We start from the raw sequence: 18,086 nt of genomic DNA, 5'->3' as shown, positions 1-18,086 counted from the left end.
GTGTGCTATTCAGTTTAACTTATCTTGAGTCCTCTTAAGTTTTACTAAAACTTTTGAATAATGAGTGTTTAAGGATTTTTAAGAGTTAGTAATATTGCTGCCAAATCACCTAGAGATGGAAGAAAGGAAAATGCACTTGCTTAGGGTTAGACGTAGCTAATATCCTAAAGTTATTGCTGTATTTATGCTAGAGTTTTGCTTACACCAAAATAGTAGAAAAAATTATACAAATTGCCTAGCTTTTCTGAGTAGATTTATTAAGTACTCTGATGTGTGTATAGTGGCAAATCATTCCCACAATGGTAAGCAATACAGCATTAGTAGTTTGAAGTATGATTGAAGCTCTGCTGCCTAGTTTATTTTAAGGATGCATAAAACTGAAAATTATTTCATTATATTTTCAGATGGCAGCGATAAGTTTCTAATGCGGAGATTTGCTTGCTTATTTGCCTATATAGTAAAAACTCTTTTAGAAAGAATTGCTTTATACATATTGTTGCATTTTCTAAGGAAATTAAGGTTCAAATGGTAGCTCACGTAGCTCCTATCCATACATTTACATTGTATTACAGTGGATTAAATACATTCTCCAAATATCACAGCACAGTGTTAATTGTAAGGTGCTGGGAAGGAGGTTGGGAATTCTTGCTTTAGATAATTTTCATGGGAAAAAAAAAATCATGTAAGTTCCTCTCTCTTGATGTTAATCAGCGTTGCAGATGCTACATTGTCTAATTCAGAGTAGACTGTATGAATTAACAAAATCCAAAAATATGAAATACTGCAGCTGTGTTTGAGGTTTGAAACTCAGCTATAGGGGCTCCAAGCATCTCCAGTGGTTGCCAATGTAATTCCGCTGTGAAACTTCTCTGTCATTCCATTCTGCTGGACTTGCTTCCACCCAAAGTGGAGGATGTAGGTGGCTTCAATGTTACAATAAATATTAATAATTTTTAAATATACAGAACCTGATTTCTTTTACTTTGTTATTATGTGATACTACATGAGAAGTTTTATTTTGTTTGTTTGTTTTCTTGTTGACAGGGGAGATCTGGCTTATTTTGATGGTCTTAGTGAAACAATTCTTGCAGTGGGTCTTGTAAAGCCAAAGGGAGGTAAGGAATATATTACAGTGTGTAGAATTAGGCAGTTATGGAACCTTCTGTGTATGTTTTACATATGTACATATGTAAAAATCTGTGATTTGTGTGTGTGTAGATGTGTATACACAAGATACATGAGTTTGTTTTGGTTTTAGAAACATGAAATTAATTAGAAGCCAAAAATAATTTGTAGTTTAACATTCATTTGCACTGATAAGCTTGCATTTGTTTGCCACATCATACTCTGTGGCACATAGCATACTCAAAAAACCCCATTTTTACTGTTCATAAATTTACACATTCAAGTAGTAACTTCCATGAGATCCCGGTTTCTAGCTCTCCCTGTTCTTTTGTTAGCTACTGTTTAGGTAACAGTGAAGTCAAAGTTGAAGTGGCAATAGGGTTGAATTTAAAAGAAGCACGTTTATAAGGAAAAGTTGAAGATCCTGTATTTCGTGAAATAGAAGCTGAGCTGCTGATTGATACTTCTAGTTCTAGAGTTTCACAGATCATTAGGTCTTACATATGACTACTCACTGTAATCAGTCCATGTGTCCAGTGGATACATCGAATACATCATTGTAATGACAGGTTGGCTGCAAACTAAAATTTCAATTTCTCTCCTTTAGGTATCTTCCAGCCTCATGTACGACACTTACTTGTTCTGGCTACTCCTGTTGATATTGTGATTTTAGGCCTCAGTTGTGCTAATATACAAGCAGGTAATTCTTTCATTCTCAGTGATGCATTAACAGGTATACCTGGTTGTTTTATTAGTAGCCATTTTAAATAGAAAAAACAAGGAAAAACAAAAAAAGAAAAACAAGGCCAAGTGCTAAGCACCTGGCTAATTTTTAATCATGTTACAGGGAGGAGCAAATAGTTTTTATGGGGTGTACACTTGCTGGATTCTGGACTTCTATAGGAGTGTCGAGATGTATTATTCACCTGTTAAACACAAAAAGAGCTTTTGAAACAGGTAGTCCTGTTAATTAAACAGCATGTTGGAGAGGGAGAGAAGAGATGGGCATGAGTCTTGGAATTGGTGAATACAGTTAGTTAACCTGTTTGGCATGCATATTCCAACCACAGAAACTTTGAGAACCTGATACCACATTTTTATGCCATATGTATCAATAGGGAGAATACAGAATTGTATGGAGAAAGTGAGAAGGTTACAGTCTTTTGCTATCTTCTCATGCTGTCTTGATGTAAAAGAGAAAAAAAAGTAGAAATCTGTGGTTTAGACTTGTCACAATTTAGAGGAGATGACAATGTACAGAAGTGAAAAACATTGCATTTCCTTACTTGGAAACTTACACCAGACAATTTACTTTCATTTTTTTAAAAACAGAAGATTAGTTACTCTGCAGTTCACTTTGGAGAATAGCTATTACAGAATGTGGTTAGTAATTATGAAATTTACTGTAATTTTTCCTGTTTTCTGAAAGGCTTATCACAGACTTGTAATATTTATTAAAACAACTTAAAAACTAAAGAGGATTTATTTATTAATTTTTAATTTTTTTGAGGTACTGGATCACTCAATGACAGTATGTCTGGCGGAATGCAGCTGCTACCAGATCCTCTCTATTCGCTCCCTACTGACAATACTTATATTCTGGCAATAACATCTACTGATAATGGGCGTATCTTTTTGGCTGGAAAAGATGGCTGCTTATATGAAGTAGCATACCAGGTGACTATAGGTTTTACAAACAGGCATTTTTCATTGTTTCATGGTTGTGGGACGTAGGGACTAAGAGTTCTAAAACATGTCAGGTTTGCTGTCTTGTTTTATTCCATAATTATTTTGCATGGCTTGATTGCACACAGATCTGACAAAAGTGTAGATGTATTATCTTTGAGGAATAGCAAGGCTACCTAGGTCAACTTAAAAATTAAAATTGTGACATCCTGCACCCTTTTTGATGTGAAATTTTCCTTTTAATGATCACCTATTTCTTTCAATTGAGTAGTACGTACTTTTTCAACTAAAACAATGGTGTGTAGTTAGATTTCTACTTGTTTTCCTACTTGTCCTGGTAATGACTTTCTGAATATAACTACTAGTTTGTTTTTTGTTTTATTTTTCTTTCAACACTGTATTTGTTTTAAATTGTAGGCTGAAGCAGGCTGGTTTAGCCAGCGCTGTAGAAAAATTAACCATTCGAAGAGTGCTCTGTCTTTCCTTATTCCTTCATTGCTGCAGTTCACATTCTCAGAGGATGGTAAGTACAGATGTTAAAAGACTTACCCAATAATTCAATGTAACCTTTAAAATAATACTATCAAAAACTCAGGCTGAATAGTTTCCTAATTCAGAGCATTTAGTTATTCTCAGTGAAACTTTCAGTGGTTGATGATTATAAAAATCAGGTCCTGTGTGTCTAGTTCAGGATATAGATACCAAAGCCTAGAAAGTTTGATGTATATAACTAAAGTTAGTGTACTGTAGAACAAAATTAATATGTGCTTAGTAGGATCACTGCAAACAGTAGAATCTTTAAGTAAGTAATTTTAGCCTTTTTCAATGTTTAGTGAAAAATTTGAAATTATTATACAACTTTGTGCTCTTTTTTTTTTTTTTAGTTTACTGATAATTGTGTGAAATTGATTGCTGTTTTACATTGCTTCTAGTAGAAGTCATATGTGGGACTCCTGCAGATTTTGTTAACTTACAATTAATTATTTTATAGATACTCTGTCTTAAACTTGTTTTCACCAAATCCGGTGTTGATTTGCTGGTTTCTTTCCTCCTCAGATCCGGTAGTTCAAATTGCAGTTGACAACTCTCGAAATATCTTATACACCCGCTCAGAAAAAGGAGTTCTGCAAGTATGTGACTTCTAATTACTACTGGCTATGTTACTAATGTGTATATAACTTTTTAAGTTTTCCTCAGTACCTCAGAATTCTCTGTAGGTATGTCAGGATATTATTCCAGTTTATCTTTTTGTAACAAAGTGTGTGCTGAAGACTTAAAATACTATCTTCTGAGAAAAAGTAGCCTTTTGATCTTCCCCTCCATTGTATAGAAACATGAGGATAAGATAAAAATAGAGTTTGAGTTGCTGCTTGATAGGTGAGGCTGTATTAATTCAAATGTAAATCACTAAGCAGTGTTATTGAATTGCAGGTTTACGATCTGGGACAAGATGGTCAAGGAATGACAAGAGTTACTTCTCTTTCACAAAATGCTATAGTTTCTGCTGCTGGGACCATTGCCAGGTATATTTATGACAATTGTAAGAGGTTTCCTTTAAGAGCAATAGTTTCACACTATGTTTTTGAAAAATGCTGTTGGTTTATTTCTTTGGATTGAGAGTGTGTGGGGACTTTTTGTTTTGTTTTTTAGAACAATAGATCGTTCTGTGTTTAAGCCTATTGTTCAAATAGCAGTGATTGAAAATTCTGAATCCATAGACTGTCAACTATTAGCAATCACACATGCAGGTAAGAAAGCAATGTTAGTTACTCCCCTTTTAAACTGATAAATGGCATCTGCACAATTCAGCAAAATTATGACCTTTTTTAATCTTTTGTTCAGGTGTCCGACTGTATTTTAGTACTTCACAATTTAAGCATCCAACAGCTCGTCCCTCCATGTTAACCTTGGTTCATGTCCGTTTGCCACCTGGATTTTCAGCTTCTTCTAATGTGGAGAAGCCTGCAAAAGTACACAGAGCTCTTTATAGTAAAGGTAAGCAGTGGAACACACCTCAGAGGAGATTGACTTTTTTTTCCCCCCCTTGTGACAGTCGCTATCACACTGGTTTTAGATTGAGGAGTTTGAAGCAGTGGGAGTAACTGAGAATGGAATATGGCTTCTGTGTGTTAATGGGAGAGGTTTTCGAAGTGGAAGTTTGTCATATTTTTCAGAATTTAGTTCTTCTGCAAGGTGCAGTGTTTGAGCAGAGAAATCCATGATCTGTTTAAACATCTCTTTTTTGAGGCATGTTCTATCTATTTTAGCCTCATTTTTGTTTATGTCTTTTAGAGTAGACAGCAAGTGGTGTTGAAAGTGACCTTCTAAAGAACCCTATGACATACAAACGCAGGAGATACTATTTGCTGTTTAAATTGTGTGATTCGAATTTAAAGATTGATTTTTACTAAATAATGAATTCATGAACTTGTATCTAATGCATGATTATTGCTTCTAATACAAACTTAATATTGCTGTTCTTGCTAGGAGTCCTGTTAATGGCAGCTTCAGAAAATGAGGATAATGACATCCTGTGGTGTATCAATCATGATTCTTTCCCTTTTCAAAAGCCAATGATGGAAACACAGGTACTAAAGCAAACTTCTATACAATTTTGATGGAATCTAGATATTATTTTTTCCTTTCTGATAACAGATACTTGAATAATACTATCTGCAAGAACTGGATACTTCACTGAAAACTTGCATGAGCAGTTTGGAAGCGCTTACAAAGCTACTACTCAGTATAGTTCAGAGAAAAAAAATTTAGCAGGCAGTTTTGTCAGTGAGTTGGATCTGATCTCTTAGTAGGAATTCCTAGTCCAGCCATACTTTCTAGCATGATGCGAGCTATGTATCAAATGTGCTTGCCTTGACCTCTAAGACTTAATAATAGATTTGAAAGTGTTGTCTATAACCTGCTGCATATTGTGCACAAGCACAGAAAGACACAGTCCACAGTGGTGTTTGTTGATGAGGATAAAATTTGGCAAAGATTGTTTAAAAAGTAGGTGCTAGAGGCTTTGAGTTTATTTAAACTGATATGCTACATCTTCCTTAGATTTCAGACATGATTAATCTCTTCATTATTTTGTGGTTCTTTTCTGATTTTCTTTTTCCCAATTGTTACATAAGTGGGTTTGCAAGAGGAATTGTGGGGGGTTAGTTGCCTTATGCTTCAGTTCAGGGAGAACTTTTCATGTATTCCAGTTCTGAAGGAAGTCTGAAGTCTTCTACTGATGTGAGGAGTGACATGTCAAAAATAGTATTATTGGAGGAGCAGTAGTAGAGTTGGAGTGGAGAGACTGTATAAGTTAAAAGTTTCAAAGTCAGGTTTTGATTTATATGTGGTTTTAATAACTTACAGTGGAGCTTTATAATTACTCCAGATCCCTTCCCTGAAAAAACTTACACATAAATATCCCAAGTGCTGACCTCTCTCTTTTTTCCAAGGCATTTAATAGTGGCACAGGTAGGTTTCCCAAACAAACCCGCAGCCTTTTCTTGAGCTGCAGCTCCTTGTTGTTAGTATACATAGTTTTCTGGAATCTATTCACTACCGTATGTCCCTTCTGGTGTTATATTTGAAGTACTGCTCCCAGCTGTGAAAGCGTTACAAACCTCTGTGATTCAGCTGCATTCGTTATATCCTTGGTACTTAGTTCTGTTATGGTTAGTAGGTTGTTGCTATTTATATTGTAGCAGAATTAAAGGATCCCACTTAGCAAGTTGTTTTACATTTAAATACAAAACTCTATCCCTGTCCCTCAGAAGAAGCGATGTATTATTCCCTGTCCCCCAAAAGCAACAGTATGTATATAGCTGTACATTTGGTGGTAACCTTGTGTTAGACTGGAAAAGAACTTGCTCTGGGTTTTCTTGGGTCAAGAGTAGATTCTATTCTGTGTAATTTTAAATGGTAAATAGGAAAATATCACCATGGACATACAAAATGTATGTCTGTTACCAAACTTTGGATGATATCTATCTCTTGTACAGATGACCACCCGTGTTGATGGACATTCCTGGGCTCTTTCTACTATCGATGAATTTAAAGTTCAGAAGATTGTAACACCACTAAATAAAGACAGTATTCCAATAACTGATTCCCCCGTTGTTGTGCAGCAACACATGCTGCCACCTAAGAAGTTTGTTCTGCTTTCAGCCCAGGTTAGTATTCCTTTTCTTAATACAAGAAATCAGAAGAGTAAGTATAAAGTTGGAAGACTGATCTAAACCTGTAAATGTTTATTCATTTTGTATATGCTTTGAGGATTATATTCTGAACATAAAAAGGAGTTAGGAAGAAGATAGCTGAAACCATCTGTAACTATTTTAAATTTACTCAAAGCTGTTGGGCCAGCTTCTCGTACACAGTGTGTGAATAATTTTCGTTGGTCTCAAGAGACCCCCGTAGGTACACATCATCTGAGAAGTTCTTTTAAACTTGATTATACTCATGATTACATGGAATTGAAACAAACAATGGATTGCTAGGTATATTCTTTGTCATAGAAGAAGTCCCAAAGGGAGTTTTTGAAAGGGTTTTAAAAAACAAAACCCACAAAAAGAAAAAAGAACTTCCCTTTGTATGTTTTCTGATTACATTTAGCAACAATTTAGGGTGCTTAATGAATAGGCAATTTAAAAAAGAAATATTTAATCGTTAATGTCTTGTAACCTCTAGACTCGACCTGCTTATGTTTCATGGCAGCTATTTTGTAAAAGGCACTAAATGGACCCTCTCCAGTAGTTACTATGGATGCAGGCAAGATGTTTAAGTGTAGAGTCTTACAATGCCCTTGACCCTGAATTCTTCAAGCATTTCTTTTCTAGGCAATTTTGAGGATTTGAAAGATAGATAAAGCCTTTCTTTTCTGTATCTGTGTGCTGTGTGTTTGCATTGGGTCCTTCATATTAGACTAAGGACAAAAATAACTTATTTTATGGAGAATTTATAGCAATTGTATTTTTTTTTCTGCCTTTCCTAGACTCACTACAAAATTCTCTGTATATGAATGGGAGCTGGGCTTTAGGCACCATTCACGTTATACTTTGATCCAGTAGTGCAACGAAGGAAAATTCATATTTATGAAGATAAGCATTGTAGGGACAGGGTGTTGGGATGGTCTGAGTAAAGACAACTTTATTCTCACTAACTTCGAGTTATTTTTAGGGGAGCTTTATGTTTCATAAACTCAGACCTGTTGATCAGCTGCGGCATCTGCTGGTTAGCAATGTAGGTGGAGATGGAGAAGAGATTGAAAGATTTTTCAAGTTGCATCAGGTATGAACTTTCGACCTGTTACAAAAAATGGAAGATGTATAATATTTCCGTAAATCTAATCACTTCCTTCAGCATCTTCTTGTTGTTGCTATAAACGTCTAGTTAACATTTCATTTATCAATTAAAGTATTAGCTTTTCCTCCTGTATTATCTACATAAAATGAGATTGTATAATGAGAAATAACTTCTAATCTTATCGTATCTAAAAATTGAAGTGTAATTCACTTTCCCTGAAGTTCTTCTATGTCTTGTATGCAGAAGTATGATGCAGTTCTTAGTTTAGGAATGGAGTTCATCTAAGAGCAGGGGAGGAAGAGTTTCTAAAAAAAAGTTAAATTCCTACCACTACAAGAGGATTTTACATTTTGAAGGCCTGTAAAAATGTGTGTAATTGGTCTATTTTTTGTTTAAGGTAAATAACAAACAAGCAAGAGGGAAGCTATCATGGATTACAATTTTGACTAGTACTGATTTGTATCTGTCATCTGTCATTAGGATCTGTTCACTGTAATCTATTCTTTTGCACTTCGACAGGACATACTAAGTGTTATTTTAACATTCCTTACAAATATGCAAACCATTATTTGTATAGATTTTTTTTCTTCAAACACAATCCTAATTTACATTTATGTAGAAATTGCATGAATCTTAGTCATAACTAGGTGACAGACATGGGAGACTGTTTCCTACCAGTAATCACACTGTGTTTCAAGAACTGTGTATAACAAAACTTACCCGCCATAGTGGGATGCCTTACTATGATTCATTTCCTATCTATAATAGGGAAGAGCCAATTGCCTTGCCTTCTACAAAAAATGATGCAAAAAGTATTTATTGTTTACTTATTGAGCAATGTAACTCCTATACATTTCTTTATCAACTTGATATAAGCTGCCATACTAATAGTATAATATGCTCCAGGAGGATCAGGCCTGTGCCACTTGCCTTATCTTGGCCTGTTCTACTGCTGCATGTGATAGAGAAGTATCTGCCTGGGCTACTCGAGCATTCTTCAGGTAAGTTTCAATTCTGTAAGTTTTTTCTGAACATTATGCACAGGATCACTATAGCCAGTGAATAATTGTACAGGCTCTTTAATCTGCTACTTGAGCAAGCTTTGTTGTAAAATGAGCATAGACTGTTAAACGTAATAGAAAATGCCTTTGCACTAATTTAGGGCTCATCAACAAAGAAAACTTCCTGTAATGGTGATTTCTGGATAGTTGCCCTGTTGGATGCTTGTATCCCAGAGAAAATGTAGACGATAGCTCTGGAGAGATAGTTGTTGGCAAGGAAAGATTTTTAAAATATGCGCTTGTAGCACTATAGGAGAGAGATGGGTAGAAATTATTCGTCGACAGTAGAAGGATAAGCATGAGCTGTCTCGAGTGTGTCCTTCTGTCCACTTTCCTGTAGAGGCAAACCTTAAAACAATACTAAAATATCAGCCTGTTTTTGAGAATTGGTAAATTTCTCTTTAAAGCCTGTTCATATCACATAATCACCAGAACTTAAAACATCCACAAAAATATACTTGTTCATATAACTTATCTTTGCAGTTGCATATGTTAGTGCTTTTTAATATAACACGTTCCGTTAGTTTTCCTCTGCCAAAAGTGTCATACGGTCACAAATATTTCTGAAAAGTTATGCTGTTTTTTTTATTCTCCATTTTAAAAGAGTCCCAAAATTGCTGTTAATTTTCAAAGACATGAAAACAAAGTGGACTGTGTATGAAATGTGAGGAATTTTTGTCTCTGCATGTAAACTTTAGATATGGTGGAGAAGCACAAATGAGATTTCCATCAGCTCTGCCTCCTCCAAGCAATGTTGGACCTATTTTGGGTTCTCCCGTTCCTGCCAGTAAGTAGCAAGCATTTATTGGTTTTTGGACAGGTTTTTTTGTCCTTAAATATGTTGTGTTTTGTCTTCTCACAAGTACCTGTATTCTTTTTGTCTAAAACAGTCCTTGATTTTCCGCTCACTGGCGAATGGATTACAGAGTCTGATCCATTTGTCTCAAGTGATTTTTTAATTTAGTGAGAAGGTGATGTGATCTCGAACTATGTCTGGATGTTGCATATAATCTGTTAAGATTATGTGAAGAAGGTATACATTTATTGCTACCAGAGGCATCTCAGCAGCCAGGGAACTATTTATCAATACTATAGTTCAAACTTTATGAAGATTAGTTGGTTGTTGTGCGGCTGTAGCAGACAAGATAGTATCTTCTTACAGTGCCATTGTCATGCCTCTGCAGATATTGCTTAGGAGAATAAAAATTTTGATCAAGAAATGGGTTAGTTGTTTGGAGTTATTTCTCGCTGTAAAAGCTCCAACTTCAACATGTGATTTCTACTTAGGTAGTCAGTGCCACCTACAAATGAGAGTAGTGCCTGTTCTTTCTCTTCAGAACTTCATGCTTATTGGAGTGGAGACCTGTCTGTATTACTTAGATTCACTTTCATTTCTACAGTTGCTTCAGGAAGTTGTCTCTTAGTATGTGTTACGGATCTTAAAGGCTTTTAAAAACAGGAATTCATAATGATGCATTTGTAACTCTGAATTACTGAATTAAATAATTTTTTAAAATCAGAAACTCATGAATTTCCAACATCCTTTAGCCTTATCTGACCTGTTGCGTTCAATTTTACACATCAGACTTGGGAAAGAACCTGATTGTCTGAAATGGAAGGAAATTGCATTTCAATGCTGGTTTTGACCTATGTACAAATTCCTAAGTATTGGGGAAAGGTGTGCTCAACTGGGACAAAGTTTTGGAAAAATAGTTGACTATCTTTTTCAGAATTCTTAATTAGTACTAAAACAGTAAGAAGAGTGGCTGTTTTCAATACATCAATGGCATCACTTTCCAAGCCTGATGGTGTGGAACAGTAGCAATGTGGGTAGAATGTAAAATTAAATATTAAATCTGAGTTAGAGAGGACAGCAGCTATGGGGAGAACAGGTGCTAGGAGCAGACTGAATATGGTGTGGAGGAAATGACAGGAAGCTCTGTAATCAATGAGGTGGCTCCTTTTAGAAGTAAATGTGTTTTTCCCAAGTCTAAACGTTTGGATATTTTTATAATTTGCTGTCCTGTATGCCTCTTTGAAACATAGTATCAAAGCACATGTTTCCGTATTGCTTCAGTGACAGGTCCAGGTAGAAGATGGCACCAGTTCTTCAGCTACTCCTTACTCCGTTTGCTTAAAGGGTATAGCACTGTCATATGAAATTAAGATTCTGATATTTTGAATGTCCCATATGGTGGGTCACACAGTGCTGACAGAAATTGACCAAAACACCTTGAAATTTTGCATGTGAAACTACCTTACAATAATATTAGCGTTAAAAAGCCAGGCACCTTTAACTTCCCTCTTTTTCTTACTGCTGAAAGTCTATTTACGCATTCATGTGTGGCTTTTCTGCCTGTTTGCGTTTTTCTTGGCACACTGGAGTATGTGCTCTGAGAATGCATTGGCACTGTTTACTGAAGGACTTTATTATCCTTTACACTGTTGTGTATTGTGAAGTTAGGAGAGCTGTAGTGAATAAAGCAAGGACTGATTCTTTGATAAAAGCTAAATTTTCAGTGTGTCAGTTTTCTTGCCCTTTCTGTGGTCTATCATCCTACATGCTGATGGCACATGGATGTTTTTGTAGATGACTACACATGCTTCTCATATGTTGAGGTCTTAAGTTAGGTCTTCAGACTTAATTTGCAGAAGGTATGAAGATTCACAGGTGAGTCTGAGGCCATGGACAGTATTAAACTGAATGTTCCCAGTTAACAGTATTGCTGTGGTGTTTGTCCAACTGCCTTATGTAAAAATTAAAGAGTAATAAGACCAGTTTCTTTCAGTTGAGTGCTTTGGAGGTAAAATTGTTACTCTTTGAAAACATTTAAAAGACTGAAAGTGTGAGTGCTTTGAGAGTAGGTGCCCATATTAGGCAAGGGAGCAGTCAGAGGGTGAAGAACAAGAATACGTATGTGGACAGTATTATATTCAATGCAGGTAACAGATGATGTGCAATAAATAGCATGTGAATGCTGGGAAAAAAAGTGTAAGACCTGCTCTTGAAAGAAACATATCTATTTGGTACACTTACAGAATGTTAGGTTGGTAAGAGATTAGTGCAATTTGGTATTTAACTATAAATAAAAAGTCTTGAAATGGTTCCAACTTTAAAGTACTTGATTTAACAACTTTGCTGCTTTTGCACAGGGATTTATGGATTATATTTTGGGTTGGGTTTTTTTGTTTGTTTTTAACAAACTGACCTTTATTTCTTTTCCCTTTTAGGTTCTCCCTTGACTGTTGATAGTCCATATCCTAATCCTAGCTTTCTGACAACACCTGGGCAAGGTAATGCCTTCTTTTCCTTTGCTGGAGAAATGGAGTTTTTTTCAACTAGTCTTTTTTATTTGCATTCAAATGATTAATATTTACCTACTTTCACCCTAGGTTTACAACCTCCTAGTATGTCAACTCCCATGTTTCCTTCTGGGAATTCCATGTCTCACCCTGGTACATCCATTAGTGGAATGATGGGTCCTGAGATAGTATTTTCTGGAAGACACAATGGCATCTGCATATACTTTGCTCGGATTATAGGGTGAGGTGTTTGTGTAAAAAGAGATTCTGACACTCAATTTGTTTCATAGTTTTTATTTCCCCTAATTTGTTTCATAGTTTTTATTTCCCCTAATGCTTGTCGGTGGTGAATTCTGTCTTAATAGCATTTAAATCTGAAGTTAGTAAAGTGCATCTTTATGTTGTGTTTATGAAGTACCCATTGGTATAATACATCCTCTTTCCAGCTCTGTTAATGATAATACATGCAGTGAATGGCTAGGACAGTAAAGTTGCTTAGGCATTGATTCTGCAATCAAGTGTATATGCACAACTCTGAAAACTGCAGTTTTATTTTTCAAACCTGTGAGTTGTATGTTTCAAACTCCTAAAGGATGAAACAGAAGTGCAGAAGGACTTACAGGATCGAAGTCCTGGCTTGAAGTCTTTTCTGTTAAGAGGCTTTAAACAGAATGCTGAAATCAGCAATGAAGCAAAACTACAGAGGATTCTGTTACTTGGTTGTTGAGTCCTGTGTTACTAAACACCCCAAGCAAGAACAGAGCTCTTCATATGTCAGTCATCTCTCTGCATGCTGGTTGGGAAAGAAATATTTGTTATGACACTTATTTACCTACACTATATTTCCAGAGAATAATATTGGCCTATATTTAAAATACCTGAGAGCATCAAGCTTGATTTAATTAAAGTTTAAAAATTTGAAATTTTGTTAATTATCTGTATCTATACCATTCAGAAATGTGTAATGGTAACTTTTTTGAATGTTTAATTTTCACCCAAATTAAATCCTTATTTTAGACCTTGAAGTAAAAAGCATTACCATTTCTTTCTTAAGAAATTATACATACAAGACTTGCAAATATACTTGCTTAAATTACTTGATGTTTAACACAGTAATGTTTTGTGTTGCAGAAATATTTGGGATGGCAGTATAGTCCTGGAGAGAGTTTTCAAAAGTGGCAATCGAGAAGTTGTTGCAGTATGTAAAACATTATTTTGTATTTTTAAAAGTTCCTTATAGTATATGTCTTAAGCCGTGTTATACTTCCATTCCCAATTATGAACTGATAAGCAAAAAAACCATTGTTGCTATTTGAATGTTTTCTTAAGTGCTATGCTCTTAACTGAGGAGTAATTGTAGGTTTTAAATATTTTTAAGCTACTATTTTCAGTGTTACTTTATAAGAAACCTAACTGTAATTTGATCTCTGCTGTTAAATGGCAATGGCCAGTTTTCTCCATGTTTAATGATTGCGCTTCATTTCTGCATACCACCTCCAGACAAAACCTAAAAATAAAATGCTTTAGTGGATTAGGATAAACATTGCGGTTATGTAAGGACATAAAAAAATACGCAGCATATTCCTAACATCTTGGTGTTTCACTTTTTCTCCATGATCAAAATAACAAAATCTTATCTGACTGTGGATGTTAACAGAATCCTGAACTGAGTAATTTCAGCAATACAAACTAACTTCTACATGAGCTTTCCTCTTCCAGTTTTAAGGTAACTGGAAGACTCTGGAAGACCTTGACAGTTATACTCTGTGTCTTAGTAATGCTCAATCATTGTTTTAGTTCAGAGCTGGAAATAGTAAAACACAGCCGACTTGGTTATCAAAGAGGCAAAGAAAGTAGCATCTTGAATACTGTGTATCTGCAGAGAACTAGTACCTCTTCACATGTCTGGCCCTCCTCAATGCTTCTGGTAAAATAATGTTGTGTTCCAGTGATAGCATTACTATTATGCTGTTTATTTGTTGTGCCCTCTTTGCATTTGTCTTTTTTCTGGCTTTAGCTTAAAATTGAAAATTTTTGGAAAAAAGTTTGGAAACCAAGCTTTCTGTAAAGTCTACTTTCTTTTGCAGATAGAAAGCAGTGTTCCATCCCATGGGCTGGAATGTGTACTGCAAGAACTGAAAGGTTTACAAGAATTTCTGGATAGAAATTCACAGTTTGCTACAGTAGGAGCACTTGGAAACCCAAGGTATTATTCATTGTGTTAAATTTACTAGTGATATTTAATGTCTACCTCTTGAAAAACTCTACTGTGTGTATCTGTATTGAGTTGAAGTGTACATAGCTTCATCTCAGCTAAAATGAGTTGTTAGATTTCATCTTTAAAAGAGTCACTATTTTTAATCATACTAGCATCCCTTTTTATTTTGGAATTACAGTTTCAGCACACCAGCCAATCTGCAACAGAGGCTCCTGGGTTTTATGCGGCCTGATGGGGGAAGTTCTCAGCAAGTCCAGCAAGACCTCCAGAGGAAATACCATGGTACGTAATTACTTTTGAACCGGACGTAACAGGAAATGATGCATTTGGACGTTCTCTTTTCTTGTTAAAACCTCTTTCCATACAAATTTGATGTTAATCAATATGCCGTGCTTGGTAATAATCCTTCAGAAAAAGCACTGTGGTTTGGAAACTAGCTTTGCTAGCACCTTGCTTTTGCTTCCATACTGTGTCATACTGGGAGCAGTGCTTCTGTTGATGTGAAAAAATCATTTACATACAACTGCTAGAGATGAAGTATATACCCAGAATGGAAACTCAAAACTAGATAGAGAAATGTTCCAGCCTTAAGAGACTTTGTTACATGCTTCAGATATTATCTTTCACTTTGATATTGAAAGCTTTAATATTGCAACCAATTAAAGCAGACGACAAAGGAGAGATCTCTCTGTGAGGAGAATCTGGGGTTTGGCACAATAACATCTAGTGGTCTTGAGCCACTGCAAAACATAAGTTATATCTCTTAATTTATTAAGTTAAAATAGAGGTACTTGAACTTAAAGCACTCTAAGCTTTCTCTGAGAAAAATTAAATTTCAATGCTGTGTAGATACATGTCCTCTTTGTCCTCTTTTCCCCATGCAGACAATCTTGAAATTGTGCTGTTACCTGTCTTCTTTTTGTTCTTCCTAATGTTCTTCATATTTCATAAGATTGTTTCATCTCCTCATTACAATATTTGGTAGCTGCACATCCGTTTATATTTTAGGATAGCAAGTGTTAAGCAGTTTGTAGTTTGTTTGTGAGACAAGTGAGTATGTTGTCCTATTACAAAGAAATACTGAATTGAGAGAAAAAAAAATTGAAATTTAAGGAGATTATTGTAAAGCCTCAAAAATGTACATGCTAATACAAAACGTGTAGAACAGTTACTCATTGACAGTCTCTTTGCTTTTCAGCCGAAGCACAGCTAACTGAGAAGACCTCACTTCAAGGCATCCAGCAGCTTGTTCGCAAAACCTGCCAGGCATTGGCTTTATGGAAGTTGCTGTGTGAGCACCAGTTCAGTGTTGTTGTAGGTGAGCTGCAGAAGGTACGATCCAAATCATATGATTTTAATTTGTGTTTAACATCTGAATTTCTTTTGCTACCTATTCTCAAAGGAGTACTACTTTTAATTCATTGAGAAACATATCCTGAATTTTAAACCATAGATGGATTTTCGTTGAGGTTGCAGGTGTTTATTTTTGAGACTAACATGTAGTATTGACCTCATCACCCAATTTTAGCGAATTGGAAATGTCACTTTTTATTTTACTTTTATTGTCAGTTAATGAGTCTGGTTTTATGAATTACTGTCTTTTCACCTTCAGCACATTCTGCAAAATGTGCTAAAAAGCATAGATCAATGTTGTCTGGCCAGGAGGAATTCACTCTGTGCCTTCCTTAGTGTTGGTAAAGGTTTAACAGTGAAGAGCAATAGCACTGTAGAGACTCAAATCCTTGCCCTTCTGTGTAAGTAAGGTTCCAGAATGTACTACAGAACAGCTGAGGTTGGAAGGGACCTCTGGAGATTATCTGTCCCCTCTGCTCAAAACAGGGTTAACTGGTGCAAGTTGCCCAGGACCATATCGAGGAAGGCTTTTAATATCTGCAAAGATGGAAACTCTACAGCCCCTCCAGGCAACCCATTCTGGTGTTTAACCGCCTTTAGAGTAAAAAATATTTTTATTATGTTCAGGTGTAATTTCCTTTGCTTCAGCTTTTGGCCATTGCATTGTGTCCTGTCACTGTGCACCACTGAGAGAATTCAGGTTCTGCCTTCTTACACCTTCCTGTAAATATTAGTAAGATCCCACGCACTGCTCCCTGCACCTTCTCCTCTCCAGGCTAAACAACCTCAGTTAATCCAGCCTCTCTCTCCTGGTTTGTAAAGAAGGAAACTTACAGAACTGTGGTGCTACTGCTATGCACCCTTTGCTAATGTTGAATTTGCATCCAGCCTTTGAAAAAGCTAAGCTATTAACTTGAATACTAGGGATTATGTCCTAGCACTTAAAAGGAAAATAAATGGTTTGAGAAGTGGTATTCTTTGTTGATAAAAATAAAAATTTTTAAACTTTAAAAATGCACAGAAGCTGGAGCTATTTACACTCTTGCTTTGGGGAGTTAGCACAATTTCAAACACAGGCAGCTTTTCTCTTGTGTGGGACAAGGAGTTAACGAATTGTTTAACAAATGGAGCCTTTTCCTCTGTCTTCAGTAGTTCTGGAGTTTTGTAATAGTATTTTCATGCCATTAGTGAACATCCATAGACACTACATAGACACTACTGGCAGCTCTATGTGAGCAAATATTCCTAATAATTAAAAATAATTAATAACCTTCGATGTTATTTACTGTGAAAAAGCATAAAGAGTACAGACCTCCAATTTTTTAATTCCTCCTTTTTATGCATTTGTCATTTTTTTAATCTATGACAGTACTCAGATGGTTCCCATTATTAAAAGCTGTGACATACTCATTTTATAGGTTATACATTCTGGCAGTGCCTTGTGAAGTAAGGGGAACTGCTAATTTCATTCTTACTTGCAGAGATCTGAAATAAAAGTGACACATAGTGAAGATGGGAGAGGTCTGCTCAAGCAGTTCTCACCATCCTTTGGCATCCAACGGTCTAGTGTCTTCATTGATAGGGCTTTCTTTATTATTTTCATTTTGCTTTATAATGTGTATTTTAAATAATGTATTTCTGTGCTGTGCACTTCAGTCATTGGAGTTGTGTATGTTTTTATTTACTGCAAACAGTCAATTTAGCTGCTATAACTTTGTGATATTTCTAAACAATAAAGTAACAGCTTTGGTAAACTGATTAAATTCTATCTTCAGGAACTTCAAGAACATCTAAAGATTACTGCTTTCAAAGACTTGGTAATTAGAGACAGAGAGTTGACTGGAGCACTCATTGCTTCTCTCATAAACTGTTATATCAGAGATAATGCTGCTGTGGATGGCATCATTGCCCATTTGCAAGATATCTGTCCTCTTCTTTATAGCACTGATGATGCTTTGTGTTCCAAGGTAAGTGCACTTCCAGATTTTACAGCACCAAGATAGAGCTTTAGAACATGTTCAAATGAGGTAAGCCAGGCA

General features: G+C 35.7%; 1 protein-coding gene across 1 annotated transcript in view; it reads left to right on the top strand.

Moving 5' to 3' along the window:
• Positions 1 to 18,086, top strand: part of NUP155 (nucleoporin 155) — a 29,960-nt gene that overhangs the window by 2,150 nt on the left and 9,724 nt on the right. The window contains exons 4-23 of the mRNA XM_065655465.1: positions 1,045 to 1,115; positions 1,733 to 1,825; positions 2,636 to 2,802; positions 3,229 to 3,334; positions 3,868 to 3,941; positions 4,243 to 4,334; positions 4,462 to 4,559; positions 4,654 to 4,806; positions 5,299 to 5,399; positions 6,810 to 6,980; positions 7,987 to 8,097; positions 9,019 to 9,113; positions 9,872 to 9,960; positions 12,405 to 12,467; positions 12,567 to 12,717; positions 13,608 to 13,674; positions 14,564 to 14,682; positions 14,873 to 14,976; positions 15,893 to 16,026; positions 17,823 to 18,014. Of these exons, the coding sequence (XP_065511537.1) occupies positions 1,045 to 1,115; positions 1,733 to 1,825; positions 2,636 to 2,802; positions 3,229 to 3,334; positions 3,868 to 3,941; positions 4,243 to 4,334; positions 4,462 to 4,559; positions 4,654 to 4,806; positions 5,299 to 5,399; positions 6,810 to 6,980; positions 7,987 to 8,097; positions 9,019 to 9,113; positions 9,872 to 9,960; positions 12,405 to 12,467; positions 12,567 to 12,717; positions 13,608 to 13,674; positions 14,564 to 14,682; positions 14,873 to 14,976; positions 15,893 to 16,026; positions 17,823 to 18,014 (2,251 nt within the window). The remainder of the gene's footprint in view (positions 1 to 1,044; positions 1,116 to 1,732; positions 1,826 to 2,635; positions 2,803 to 3,228; positions 3,335 to 3,867; positions 3,942 to 4,242; positions 4,335 to 4,461; positions 4,560 to 4,653; positions 4,807 to 5,298; positions 5,400 to 6,809; positions 6,981 to 7,986; positions 8,098 to 9,018; positions 9,114 to 9,871; positions 9,961 to 12,404; positions 12,468 to 12,566; positions 12,718 to 13,607; positions 13,675 to 14,563; positions 14,683 to 14,872; positions 14,977 to 15,892; positions 16,027 to 17,822; positions 18,015 to 18,086) is intronic.

Source organism: Caloenas nicobarica, chromosome Z (genome assembly GCF_036013445.1).
Source record: "Caloenas nicobarica isolate bCalNic1 chromosome Z, bCalNic1.hap1, whole genome shotgun sequence".
Lineage (NCBI taxonomy): Eukaryota > Metazoa > Chordata > Aves > Columbiformes > Columbidae > Caloenas > Caloenas nicobarica.
The sequence above is the reverse complement of the archived record's forward strand: the minus strand, read 5'-3'. Positions and strand labels throughout refer to the sequence as shown.